This window comes from Uloborus diversus, chromosome 6, assembly GCF_026930045.1.
Source record: "Uloborus diversus isolate 005 chromosome 6, Udiv.v.3.1, whole genome shotgun sequence".
Lineage (NCBI taxonomy): Eukaryota > Metazoa > Arthropoda > Arachnida > Araneae > Uloboridae > Uloborus > Uloborus diversus.
In genome coordinates this window covers 100859504-100873695 of record NC_072736.1, presented here as the reverse complement: position 1 = coordinate 100873695, position 14192 = coordinate 100859504, and the positions used below count along the sequence as shown (strand labels likewise).

At 30.4% G+C, this 14192-nt stretch overlaps 1 protein-coding gene across 1 annotated transcript in view; it reads right to left on the bottom strand.

Annotated features, from left to right (window-relative positions):
* Window positions 1–1596: 1596 nt before the first annotated feature.
* LOC129224888 (protein fantom-like) overlaps window positions 1597–14192 on the bottom strand; it is a 56410-nt gene continuing 43814 nt past the window's right edge. The window contains exons 20-24 of the mRNA XM_054859434.1: window positions 11421–11610; window positions 10991–11072; window positions 5808–5898; window positions 4292–4334; window positions 1597–1697 (exon numbers count right to left, since the gene is read on the bottom strand). Coding sequence (XP_054715409.1) covers window positions 1597–1697; window positions 4292–4334; window positions 5808–5898; window positions 10991–11072; window positions 11421–11610 — 507 coding nt within the window. The remainder of the gene's footprint in view (window positions 1698–4291; window positions 4335–5807; window positions 5899–10990; window positions 11073–11420; window positions 11611–14192) is intronic.

Sequence of the window (14192 nt, the reverse complement as noted above, 5' to 3'; positions counted from 1 at the left end):
GACATTAGAATACTCACTAATGTCAGTTTTCAGCTTTAAATCCAAATTTGTTGTGGATTTTTGCAGTTCTTTCATTTTTTCTTTGTTTAAAAATATTAGCAATGTTTTCAAAGACAACTTTTGAACAATCCTGCTTAATATTAATTCTTATCTCTAATGTATTGAAAGGTTAATATACTTTCGTAAGTGTAATTACAATGATAGGATCTTATAAAAATCTGATTAATTATAAAAATCATTACGAATTTATATCAATTATTATAAAAATAATTTTCAACGAGATTGTTAGAACAAGACATTGATAAGAAGATTTGAGTGGACCCCTTCCCTTCAAAGACGATTCATCATGGCTAAAATGAGGAATGAGCAATTCATATCAACACATGTTCATATAAGCTCATTACAAAACAAATATAAATTAAGTAGAGACGTACCGAGTACTCTGTAACTACTCAGTACTCAGCCAAATTTTGACCAGATACTCAGCCAATGCCGAGTAGTTGTAAAAAATAGAATATTGTTCAAGAAAGATTTTACAATCAATAAAAAAGTACAAGCACATAATATACTGTAATCATTTACAAGTCATATATAAATTTTGAGAATAATGAAGTTTGTTATGCTTCATTGGAGTAAATCTTTATTTTAATGTCACCAAAGTTAATAAAACCTATTTATAAAAATGGGACAAGAAAGGTAAGAATAGAAAATAAGAAATTTTTATATTATTAAATTTTTGATAGAAACAAAAATTCTTTATAAGAAATATAAAAATACCTTTGCTTAAAAGATAAAAGCAAATAAAACAACATTAAAAGCACAAATGTGCAGGAACACTGCAGACACGAGTTTTGGTATTACAAGGAATGCCTTTTTCAATGCACAAAATGTGAGCTTATGTATTTTAAGACATCAGACATAAGTCGGATATTTTTGTAGGATGTCTTTACATTCATTAACTCACACTTTATGCAATGAAAAAGACGTTCCTTGCAATGCAAAAACACGTGTCTGCAGCGTTCCTGCACATTTGTACTTAAACGTTTTATATGCTTTTAAAAATTATTTATGTTTGGCGAACTAGAACTTCAATAGATTGATATAATGTGTTTTAATTCAAAATTGATTAATCATACCTTTTATTTATTTGCTTACTTTTAATCTTAAAAATAACTTTTTTGTAAAATTTTTGACAAGCAAAAGTCTTTTGAATATTGCATAATTAAACTTCAGATAGAATTTTGTTTTAAAAACTATTATATGGACATAGACGTCTATACTACTATTCCATTGAGTTCAAAATTCATCACGTGTTTGTCGGTGGTTCTTCTTAAAATATAATTGGTACCCCGGCTAATCGGCCAAAGTGCTACTCGGTAGGTCTTTAAAATTAAGTATGAAACACCAGTATAGAGCTCTTTTTAAAATCTTTTAATCTAAAAGTTTTACCTTTTAAGACAACAAAAATTGTAACAAATTTAATGCATAATTATAAAATTTTCTCTAATCAATGGCAGTAAAAAGACTCATTTGGAAAAGTTTTCATCCTCTTTTTATCATATCTTACCATACCATTATTTAATGGTTTCTAAATGATCATGATTCCATAATAGTTTTGACATAAGAAAGAGCATCCAAAGCTTTTATTGTGATATTGAGTCTTCCGATTTGAGTTTCGTTGTCTTTCGCATCATAAACTAAAAAGAAATGTTTTGTCTTAAATTCTGGAAAAAGTCATTATTCATGAAATACACCGCCAGCTCAGTCATTCCAGCCAAGGACTGCAGTTTTGTGCTTATTAGCGCTCATCAGCTCGGCATAGAATTGACTGAGCTCGGGTTGATGAGTGCTAATAAGCACAAAACTACAGTCCTCGGCTGGAATTGACTGAGCTGGCAGTGTAATTCATGTAAGAGATTTTTGTTCAAACCCTACCTAAAAATCTTTAAAAACTATCAGCTAAGTAACTGCTCTTTCATTTGATGAGATAACTATTATGATCAACAATTGCTATGATAATGCCTGCTGTTACAATATTATGCTCCCATACCCCAATGCAGAATATTTATCGATGTTCTACAATATAAAATCATTCGACCAAAATTGTTCTGCAAGCATTGTATACACAAGCAACCAACGTGATCTTTTCCACAAAACAGGAGCCCTAAATCAAAATCATTTCATACAGGAGGGTTTTTTTTTTCAGATTTAAAACTTTACTGTTGCTATGCATATCCATGGAACCTAAACTAATTGAGATTTTCCAAAAATATTTTACATGCTTTATAAAATGCATAAAAAGAGCAAAGATACAAAATTTTATAAAAATCCGATTCTAGGTGCCAAACTACGTTTTTTTGATTATATGCAAGGAATATTCAGTAACTTACCGCACATTAGCCAGAGCTAAAGCAGAAATACGTGAAATACACTGCCAGCTCAGTCATTTCCAGCCGAGGACTGCAGTTTCGTGCTTATTAGCACTCATCAGCCCGGCATAGGAAGTGACTGAGCTGGACGTGGAAAACCAGTTAAGGAAACCAAGAGTGCAAAACAAACTGGTGGTTAAAATAGAATTAGTTCCAGACGAGTGACCGAAGCAATGGCTTGGTTCAACTCGAAGATTGAAGGCAAGGCATGGTATTTTCAGGCTGGAATGACTGAGCTGGCGGTGTATTTCATGTATTTTTGCCTTAGCCTTGGTTATAGGGTGGCAACTTACTGAAGATACTATGCCCTTGCCTTCAATCTTTGAGTTGAACCGAGCCATTGCTTCGGTCACTCATCGTGTCAGTGCTAATTCTATATTAGCTACCAGTTTGTTTGGCACTCTTGGCTTCCTTAATTGATTTTCCACCTCCAGCTCAGTCACTTTCTATGCCAAGCTGATGAGTGCTAATAAGACGAAACTGCAGTCCTCGGCTGGAATGACTGAGCTGGCAGTGTATTTTTGCCTTAGCCCTAGCTATGGGTGGTAACTTACTGAAAATAGTCATTATTATTCCGAATTTTTACATGATGTTTAACGAATGTGTAAGTAAAATAATTGATGAAAAAGAAATAGAATATTTTTAGAAATGGCAACTTTTAGAGTAAACAACTAAGTAGTTCCAAAAAAAAAAAAGAAATTATAGCATTAGAACAAGTGTCCAAAATAAATCTTTGATTTTAAAAAGAACTTTGTCCTTTTACTTTGAAATCAACATTTTTTATAGTTTTTCCCAAGTTTCAAGAAATTACATGTAGGTAGCAATTGTCAACTCTTCAGAATTTACTATTCTGGCTATTTTTTTTTTAATTAATTAAATTACACTTTGTTACAGGATTGTTGTGGATTTAAATCACTTGTTCATCTCCTAAGATATTGTTCTAACTGCTCATATTGCTTATAAGTTCCACTTAGGTGGATTCAGTTACGTTTTGATGACATGTTGCAGTTATTCAGTTTTATTTAATTTTTGTAAAGACATTTGTTTTTATTGAAAATGAAGTGGATTTAATTTGGTAAATAGTATTACAGTCTACTTAACCTTGACTAGAATACAACTTATCTATAACGAAAGTTCAAAAACACAACGTGCGAAAAAAAGGGGTGCCCCAAATTTTACTTTTCGAAAGGGGGAAATGCTCAATTTACCGAATGAAATGCTGAATTTAATTGAATGATAAAAATGAGCATACACAACGGCACATGCACACAGTGCCAAATCTTAACATCTTTTTCAGGATGGATGGGGGGGGGGGGAGACAAAATTTGCCGCTCTTTGCACACAGTCTCAATTTTAAAGTCAAAAAATGTTCAATAAACCCATAGCGTGAAAAAAAATTATAAAACATTGCTAATATGTTTTTTGTTACAAAGAAAACAAGATTAAACCTTATAACTAAAGTAATATGATCCTAATTGTAAGTGTAAAAAGTTCAAGCAGGAAAGGGGGGAGGGAGAGGGGAGTCTAAGGATTCTCCCCAAAAGGTGTTCTAAAAATTTAGCTCTAAAAACACAACTTTAGACAACTGTGCAATTGCAGGCCATCTTTGGTCATACAGGGGAAGGAATGTTGTTCAAAGAATCCCCACTGACATTTTTTCAAAAGTAGAGCAGTTTTTTAGCACTTGCAATGAAAAAATATTCTCCTTTTTTTTGGATCAGTTCTAGGACTAATAACTTTTTCCAAAATGTATACTAAATCAAATGTTCTACGTTTGAGCAAAAATTCATTTCTGCACTGCACATACATAAAAATGTATCACAGAAATCATGTACTTGATGGTTTTGTCTATGGATACTTACTAACTATATCTTCACCAATAAGATTTCTCTTGTTTTTCAATACCTAAAAATACCAAAACATAATTAAGAACAGAAATTCATTTAGACGTGCTACCAAAGGCACAAAATAATAAAAAAAGAAGAAACTTTCAAAACTGCTTTAAAATGAGATAAATAACAATTCCAGTGAGATTTTGAGATTTCTAGAGAAAACCCATCATTTAGTTAAGTAAAATATGAAATAACAACATATAATTGCACAAAATTGCAGATTACTGCAGACAAGTTTTTTCCGGCTTCTTTTGTCGGATACCTTTTCAACCAAAAGCTTGCTTATTTTATATTGAAATAGGGGTTCTTTGTAACCCTGAAACACGTTTTTGTAGCAGTCTGTAATTTTGTACAATTATGCTTCATTATTTCTTATTTTACTTTTTAAGCACAAAGGTATTTATTGAACTTTATTATCTATTTATTTCAAACGTTTTAACTTAAAAAATAGAAGATACAAAATAGTTTTTACAAAATACCAAAATGTCAGAAAATGGTCGAAAAAATAAACGAAAAAGTTGAAACTTTTGCTTTTGATGCATTTGGGAACAAATAAGTAATTTTAACAAAACATAATTGTTTTGTTAATAGAATATTTATATAGATTAGAAGTTTTTATGAACAATTTTGGATCTTTGAACCTTAAATGAAGATTTCCATGTCTAAATATCAAGACTTCAAATAAATAAATAAATAATAATAAAAATAAATAGATGAAAGTTGCATTTGGCTATTATCATCGCTTTAAGAAGTAACAAATACACACAGAAGAGTAGCCAGATAAATAAAAAATTACAAGAATTTAAAATAAGAGCAATGCAAAAACAGGTGAATAAAATCAAACATTTTTTTAAACATTCCATTAAATCAAAACCACTGTTGTAAACCCATGTGGACGAATAGAACGGAGCTTAAAAAACCAAATAACATTTGAGTAAGAACTGCTCTAACACTCTAAAAATACTTGAAAATATGAAAGTTTTTTTGGGTGGCAGAAATTTTTCAGTAATAAAAATTTAAACGAGATGTCATTTATTTTCTCTAACGAACATTTTTAGACAATAAAATCGTAATTTTGATGCAATTTCCCATAGAAATTTCGGAATAGCTTTTTTATCAAGGTGTACAAGATGTTGAAAGTTGCAAACTGGAAAAGTTGGCATTGATTTTCCACCTCTCTGCTTAAAAGTTATGTTTTTACAATTAAAAATGTTCAGAAATGACAAAAAAGTGAAGTATAATGAGCAAAATTGTTCTCACTAGCAAAGTCATACAATACAAGACATTAAAATAAGTAAGAAATAACATTATTTTCAAAAAAAAAAATGTTAAAATTTTACGAATAATGTATTAAAATACAACATTAAAATTTTCAAAAATCTAATATTTTCATTCGAAAATATGGCTAAAAAAATTTTATAAGCTCCAAACACAGTTGTAATAAATGAAACTACAAGCAGATATTTTAATCAGGAAATAAACTTACTTCACATAGATCTATATAACCAAAACCCAAATCTTCACATTCCAAATCATCTTCCTCCGAAGGAGGTTCACTTACAACAGTGAACTTAATCCTGTTTTATGGAATGTATTAGTCATAGTGAAAATATGTTTTGTCAACGCATACACACACACAAATTTTTTTTTAATTGTGTAGATATTTTTTTCTACATATTTATGATTTTAATTTGTCGTAATTTTGCTAGATTGATGTTTATTCCATTGGTTTTCATCTAAAATTCTGTTATTTCTTAAAATTTTTTTTTACTTGTATGTTGTTGTATGTAGTCATGATTTTCAGATGTTATAATATGGAGCTCTATGGGCTTGGTGAAAAATTGAAGATATCGCCAAGTTGGCAACCCTTTTCGCACCAAAATGTCAACAAATAAGAAAAATTAATGAATAGCTATAGAATTTACTGAAACATTGCTGTATTTTCTACCGAGATCATAAACGGCATCTGCACTAATTGTTTAACCCCTTAACGATCGAATAACTTTCAAGAAAACGGTCATAAAAGTGTCTATTTTTTATTTAAGAAAGTTATATAAAAATAATGTGTGCATTCAATTTTTCATTTTCAATATTTTTTAGATTGAAATTTTAAAATTTTTTTTAAATTTTATGAAAAGTCAACAAGCAAGCAGCGAAAATTTAAGAAATACATCTTTTCAACACTAAAAAATAATTTTATTAACCTTTTGCGTAATATAAGTAAAGAAAAGTAACTTTTCTTGTGTGGTAAATTTCAAAGCTTGAGATACAGAGGCCAACTTCACAATCTGGTAAGTAGTACCAAAATTCCTTCCTGGGTCATTCCATACAGATTCAACGGATGAGTACGCTCGACCATTATTAATATTTTTGAAACTCATATCCCAAAAAGATGCATATGAACGATGTTTAAAATCACTTTTATTTTTTCTCTAACCTTAACCCTTGATTTTTTTAGAGGTCATCAAAAGTGATTTTCGCAGTCAAAAATAGGACTTTTAGACCTTTGCATTTTGGCCAAAATCTATTTGAATTATATTTATGGCTGTTAATTTTACGCTTTGATGTTAAAGTGCATAAGATGATAGTCTTACATGCTGAGTTACGTGGCTGCAACTTAATAATTAAAATAATGGCAACAGTTTAAAGTTCAAGGTCAAATGTAAAATTTTTACTCATTTCAAAGGGAGATAACACGCGTAGGGGACGGAAACACAAAATGAAATATGGCAAAAACTAATCACTGGAACCATGCTAATAAGAATATGTAACTTTTGCTGTGTGTTTGCTTACCCTTTATTGGTTACAGTCTCTCAAAGATCAGAAAAATGACAAAAAATGATATTTTTAGACCCTTGTAAACCAAAAGGGGACGGAATTAAAAATAAAATTTCTTGGCCAATTGAATATTCCATTCAATTACTATACATGGTATATATATTGTTTTGTGTATTTGGTTTGTAAAAAAGATACAGGTCTTTGAAACTGAGCGATTTCACTAGTTAATTTACGCACTAAGACAGAAATAAAAAATGTGAGAACTTCATTGCACTTTCTTAAATGAAGTTTTCACACTTTTATACAATGCATTATACTGAAAAAACATATTTCAAGTATAAAGAAAACTTTTAATTTGATAACTTAGAAATATTTGGATATGAATGAGTAGTTCATACTTGATTGACAGCTTAAGTAGTTAATTTATAGACTATCTACACACACAAATTTTCAATACACACAAACATTATGCTCTGCACATTAATATATCTAAATTGCCTTAAACATATGCAAAATCATTATATATACAAAATTTAAATTTTAAAAAGTGCGTTTTTTATTTCTTATTTGAGTGTAGTTTTGAAAAAATGAGCTCACCTAGTAGTCACCTCGTAAGTTGTAATGGTGACTCAAATATATGGCGTTTTGGAATGCTTTACCAAGGTACATTCATAATTTGATACTTTGAAAATGTACTAGGAGCAAGACAATGACAGGGATTCTAAATTTAGTGATCAACACAAGCTATGTAATAACTTTTTTGACAATAATGGGCATTTTCTTCTAATAGTCTTTTTAGTAACACACTATTTTTCATACCTATTGCTAGGGGACAATAATTTTACAGTGATAATATTTAAATACGGTGGCATAAAGTAGTGATTAAATGTTGTATCGGGAATTTCAACATTTCAATTGGGAGTCAAACATTTCTTGCAGCATTTTTTCAGCTAGTTTAATATATTGAATGCTCACAAGGATACATGCAATGTTTACTAGCAAAAATGCAGAAGGTATACATTTCTGTAGGAATTGAAATGTGACTTCTAGTAAATCTTTGCAAGGTAGTCTTAGTAGTACCATTTCTTTTTACGGTTCTTCTGATTCTGTAACAATGTCCATTACCATGTGATATTGCATAGAAATGCAATTCAGCTCTCAAGTTGACATCCGTTTCGTGATTACATAAATTTAGAAAGTTCTTTCTATTTTTGTTGTGTATTTGAGTAAAGTATTTCAGTATGCCACATGCTGTATCACCACCAGAACTATAGTACTACTGTGTGAGTTCATTTTCTTAAAACTACACTGAAGCAAGAAATGAAAAACGCAAATTTTTTGTTTCTTTTCAACTATGTAGATAATGCTTTTGCACACGTTTAGGCAAGTTACATAAGTTAATGTACAGAGCGTATGTTTGTATGTATTGAAAATTTGTGTGTGTAGATAGTTTATAAATTAACTACTTAAGCTGTCAATCATGTATGAACTACTCATTTATGTCCAAATATTTCTAAGTTATCAAATTAAAATAATTATTTTTATACTTAAAATATCTTTTTCCAGTACAATATATTACATAGAGCACACTATACGTAATTTAAGAAAATGCAATGAAGTTTTCACACTTTATTTCTGTTTCAGAGTGTGAATTAACTAGCAAAATTGCTCAATTTCAAAGACCTGTATCTTTTTTAAAAACCAATACACAAAACAATATATATAACATGTATAGTACTTGAATGGAAAATTCAATTGGCCAAGAAATTTTATTTTTAATTCCATCCCCTTTTGGTTTACAGGGGTCTAAAAATGTTATTTTTCTCAATCTTCTGATCTTTGAGGAGCTGTAATTTATAAAGGGTAAACAAACACACAATTACAGCTATATTTTCTCATTAGTGTGACTCCAGTGATTAGTTTTTGCCATATTTCACGTTGTGTTTTTATCCCCTAAGCGAGTTATGACCCTTTGAAATGAGCAAAAATTTTACATTTGACCTTGAACATTGGCCTGCTGCTATTATTTTAATTATTAAGTTACAGCTACATAACTCAGTGTGTGAGACTATCATCTTATGCACTTTAACATCAAAATGTAAAATGATCTGCCATGATTGTTATTCAATTAGATTTGGGCCAAAATGCAAAGGTCTAAAAGTCCCATTTTTGACTACAAAAATGACTTTTCATGATCTCTAAAAAATCAAGGGTAAAGATTAGAGAAAAAATAAAAGTGGTTTTAAACATCATTCATATACATCTTTTTGGGATACGAGTTTCAAAAAAATTAAAAATGGTCGCGCGCACTCATCCATTGAATCTGTATGGAATGACCCTCCTGCATCTCTGCAATTACATGTAAAATCCGCAATTATGTTTAAAATTGGCTGGTGCTGCCATCTAGTGTATAAAAAGAGAAATAAAATGGCCAAAGAAATTAATTGAATTTAATCATTTTGTCGCATTAATATTGCACACCCCAGCATGGCAATATCACGGGTGCGAGAAATGAAGATTGAAACCACAGCCCAGCATATTCACGGGAGCGAGAGGGAAAGGGTTAAGTTAGGTCAGTTAGTAAGTTAGTCGTCTCAGTCAGCTGTAAGTTGCTTAGCTCTCTTGGATATGTGCTGTTTGAGTAGTTATTTGTCTTTGTGTTTTATTTTATTTAGAACTGTGTGCTTACTCTCAGTTCATAGTATTTTAAGATATCTGCACTAAGCAGAGGTGCCCTGATGAGAGTTTACTGGGACTTCCCAAAAAATTTCCACATTTGACTAATCTGGTCGGATGATTTGGAAAATATGGAGACATCATCAGATGGTCTTCTGTTCCTATCACACAGTGACTAACTAGGTGGAAGTCCCTCGGGAACACACAAATATGGAGACAGTATTGCAATATTACAATTAAAAAATATATATATCGACACCTAATGTATCTTCTCATTGGATATGGGTATGCGTGCACCTTTGTATTTTATCATTCGGTAAAATTCAACTTTTCATTTGGGAAAGTGAGAATGTCACCTGCCGAAAAATTTAAGCTTTTGGCTTTCTAGCAATAATCACTGGATATTTTAGCAAATATATAGATTAGCAATAGTATACTGAATATATTTGTGTTTAAGTCAAGAAATATAGTACAAAAAATTAGGTTAAAAGTTGGGTGGGGAGGGGGGAGTTCAATTTATATACAAAGCTGAATTTTCAAACAATTTCCCTGAACAATTCTTAGAAAAAAACACTCATAAAAATTAACATCTTCCTGATTTTAGTCCACCCCTTCGATACAAATGTTACAGAATAAATACTCAAACAGTCTGAAGCAATTTTACATAGTGAAAATAAGAAATAAATACTAAACAATTATAGTAAAAGACCGATTATTTGGAAAATGCCGAAAATACCGAATTCAGGGTCGTTAAAATTAATGCTCATAAAAAAAATACATTCTAACTAAAATTGTAATTGCAGAGACAAACCCTTTAAAAAAATTGGGATGGCAAAAATGAAACCTTTTTGTACAAAAGTATAAAAAATGCACATGTTCAATCATAAGCATGTTCAATGTTTATTGCATTTCATTTTCCTTCTTTTCAAAACACTTATTTCCCAATTATTCCCAAAAAGTGGAGGCTTGACTAAAACGCGAATGTCTATTTTTTCCAATCTTCACTCTAAGAGTACAAGGATCAACTTACACATAAGTATATATGGTAAGTAAATTTGCTATGTTTTTAAAAATACTGAATCATGTATTTTTCAAGAAGTATGTTCCTGTATTTTTTAAGAAAACGGAAGCTCGTAAAAATGCATTTATTTTATGGATAACATAAAATAAACAAATAAAACACTGTTAACAAATAAAAGAAGTAATTATACTTACAAGCTTGCTTCTGGAGATTCTGAAAAAAGCATTTGACACAACAAGTTCCATCTCTCAATGTCCTTAGGTTTAAGTTGAAATACTATGGAAATAAATGTTTACAGTATAATAATGCAAGCAATTCATAAATATTTAAATAAAAGAAAGTAAATTATTCTTTGTGACTATGAATAAGTAAATGAAATTTTAAAAATTCAAACTTTATAAACAATAATCAAACTTTAAGAGGTGAATTTATAAAACAGTACTTATGTTATCCAGTACAAAATAAAGTCTCAGAAACAAAACAAACAATTCATATTTTTGGACATAAAGAAAAAAAAACTTTAAACATAGTGCACTTAGAATAATAATATATTATAACTTGAATATTTTCTCAACAACTATTTTCTTTTTTCATTTTCCCTAACTACAACCAAATTTCGCTTACCTTTTTCAAAATTAAAATTTATTTTTTCAGGTGGTTCAACTTTTGGCAATGAAAATGGTGTTTCAAGTTCTTCGAGTGGATAATCTAAAAATCTGTACTCCACATATAGCATTTTTATACTATCATCAGCTAATACTGCAGCATCTTCATTTAAAATGAGATAGGACACAGTTATTGTGATGGTTGTTAACTGCAAATTGGAAAAAAAAAAGAAAAAATGAGTAAACACACATACACACACAGATAAGAGGGAGGGGGAGATTTTAAATTGAGGTTTAATCCTTAAGTAGCAAGTATATTAAAAGAAATATATTTTTAATGTATTACAACATCAATCAAAATCAGTACCTCTACTTGTTTTGTTATTTGACAGTTGAATGAGGAACCCATACCTTGAAGTACCCTAATCTATTGTTTTATTGTAGTGAAATATACATAGGTCAAATGATAACCTAAAAGGGATTTTTACTGTTGATATTACACATGGTTTCAGGCATTCTTTTAATGCATATGTTTGTATGTAAGAGGCGTGCCCCCCCCCCCTAATAATATTTTTTTTTTTCATTTTGTAGAACTTTGAATATGGATGTACCCTGGAGGGTCATTCTCCAAAATATGTAACTTTTGAACGAAAATATTTTTCAATTTCGAAACCTCCCCCCCCCCCCCTTCTTACATGAAAGCGCTGCCTACTAGAAGTAAACATAAACAATGCCCTATCTAAATTCCAATTATTTTACTCATAAATAAAAAAATAAAATAAAAAATACCTTGCTCACAGAAATATTTTTAAAAAATAATTTAAAAAAAATTTCTAGTATTTGAAAATAGAGGCCAATATAATATCAAAGTAGTAAGTTTGTTAATTTCAAATAATGAGCTATTTTAATTAGTGTGAATCTAATACTAAGCTCTTTTAATTGACGTACAGCTTAAATTTTAGTTATCCTTCTAGTTCAAATGTGTATTTTCAAATAGTATAATTTTTTTTTTCCAAATAAGTAAATTTGAGAATATACTGGCAATTTATAATTTTGGTAGACTACCTAAAATTGATGTATTTCCCCTCCATCATTTATTTTCACCTCAGAAATAATGACATTGATAAGGTCTGTCACAGAGGTGAGATTCAGAAAGGTGAAGAATTTTCCATTAATATAGGCCTAATGGATACATTTTCCAAGGAAATCTTTTGTTTTTTCTTAGTTGCTACAATCTGCACACGTTAAGCATATGAAAACATACGTAAAATACACCGCCAGCTCAGTCATTTCCAGCCGGTAATTTACTGAATATATGAAAACATGTTCACTTCTTGCTTTACATTAATTTACATCCCTGAAATTCAAGTTCACGGAGGGGAGAATTCACAATAACCACACTTTGTTTTTAAAACAAAACCTATCTTTTTGTTTTTTAACAAAAATCTCACAACTTCTTTGTGGCTGAAAAGAAACTAGGGGGCTACCTGTTTCATGGTAAATAAAATGTGATGTCATTACCGCCATCTGTAAATAGGAAATGGCATTTTGTGTTTGGGTAATGGAGGAGAGAATTTATTGTAGGATATAATTCATCATCCTACTAAAACGAACTAAAACACAATATTAAAAAATTAATAATACTTAAACAATTGGTAGTTGAGAAACTTTAAATGTAAACGGTGTGTGACAGAAAAGTTATATTTTTTTAAGAATGACCCTGGAGTGCAAAGTAGAAACATGTCTTTTTACACTTCCACCTGGTAGGCGAATAAGGGAGAGGGCATATGAAACAACTTAAGCATTAATCACCCATAAGGTGCTTGTTTCATAAAAAGCTCCATCCCCCCCCCCCCCATTTCTTTTCTTTCTTTTTTTTTGTGACTATCATTGTAAACAAGTAATCTTATTTTTCCAATAATAAATGTTGCGTAAAGGTTTGGAATTTAATGCTTCTTTTTGGCTAACAACGTTCCTATGTCTAACAAATCTCTGTAGATCTTTTCCCTGGCATTACCATCAATCAGCACATTATAGAACTATTTGTAACCTCCTCTAAACAAATTTCTATGGTTTCACGATTGTTCTTGCAAAATATCAAGTCATTCTGAGAAGTAGTTTTAAAATTCAAGGGTGCCTGCCTGGGGGTGGGAGCATGGCACAGACTGCACCATTGAAATTTTTAGAGGAGTGTTTTAAGAGGTATTTTTGGGGGGATCTTCATGGTACTTAGGAGGGGTGCAGCCTTGATTTTGGGGGGATGGGCACCACTGTAAAATTACAGTGCTTTGAAATCAAAACTTTAATTATAACCACCCTGTATGCAAGATTGAATAAAAGTGACCTTCATCATATACATTTTAATCTATGCAGGAACATTTTTACCAACATGTGAGCATTTTGTACACTTTACAGGGGTAGAAGTGACCGACTTGTCACATATAGGACATTTTCCGCAAAAAATATAGGACACATTATATGAATAATTTTGCTATGAAAAAAGAAATAATACATATCATATATTATTCAGTTATTCTTATCAATGATTTTGTTTAAAAAAACCTCAAACAAAATACTTTACATCTAATTTTTGAAAAAAGTGTACTTCATAGACTAAATAACTAAACAAAATTTGAACAAAGAAAATTTTTATTTTTTCTCCCTCACTCATGACCCAAGTACTAATTCCACTGCTCTTAGATTTTATATCTAAACTGAACCCTTTACCACTTGTATTAAGAACAAACAGAGCTTGAGAAGGATTCTTCTGAAGTTTTTTCTATGCTTGAAT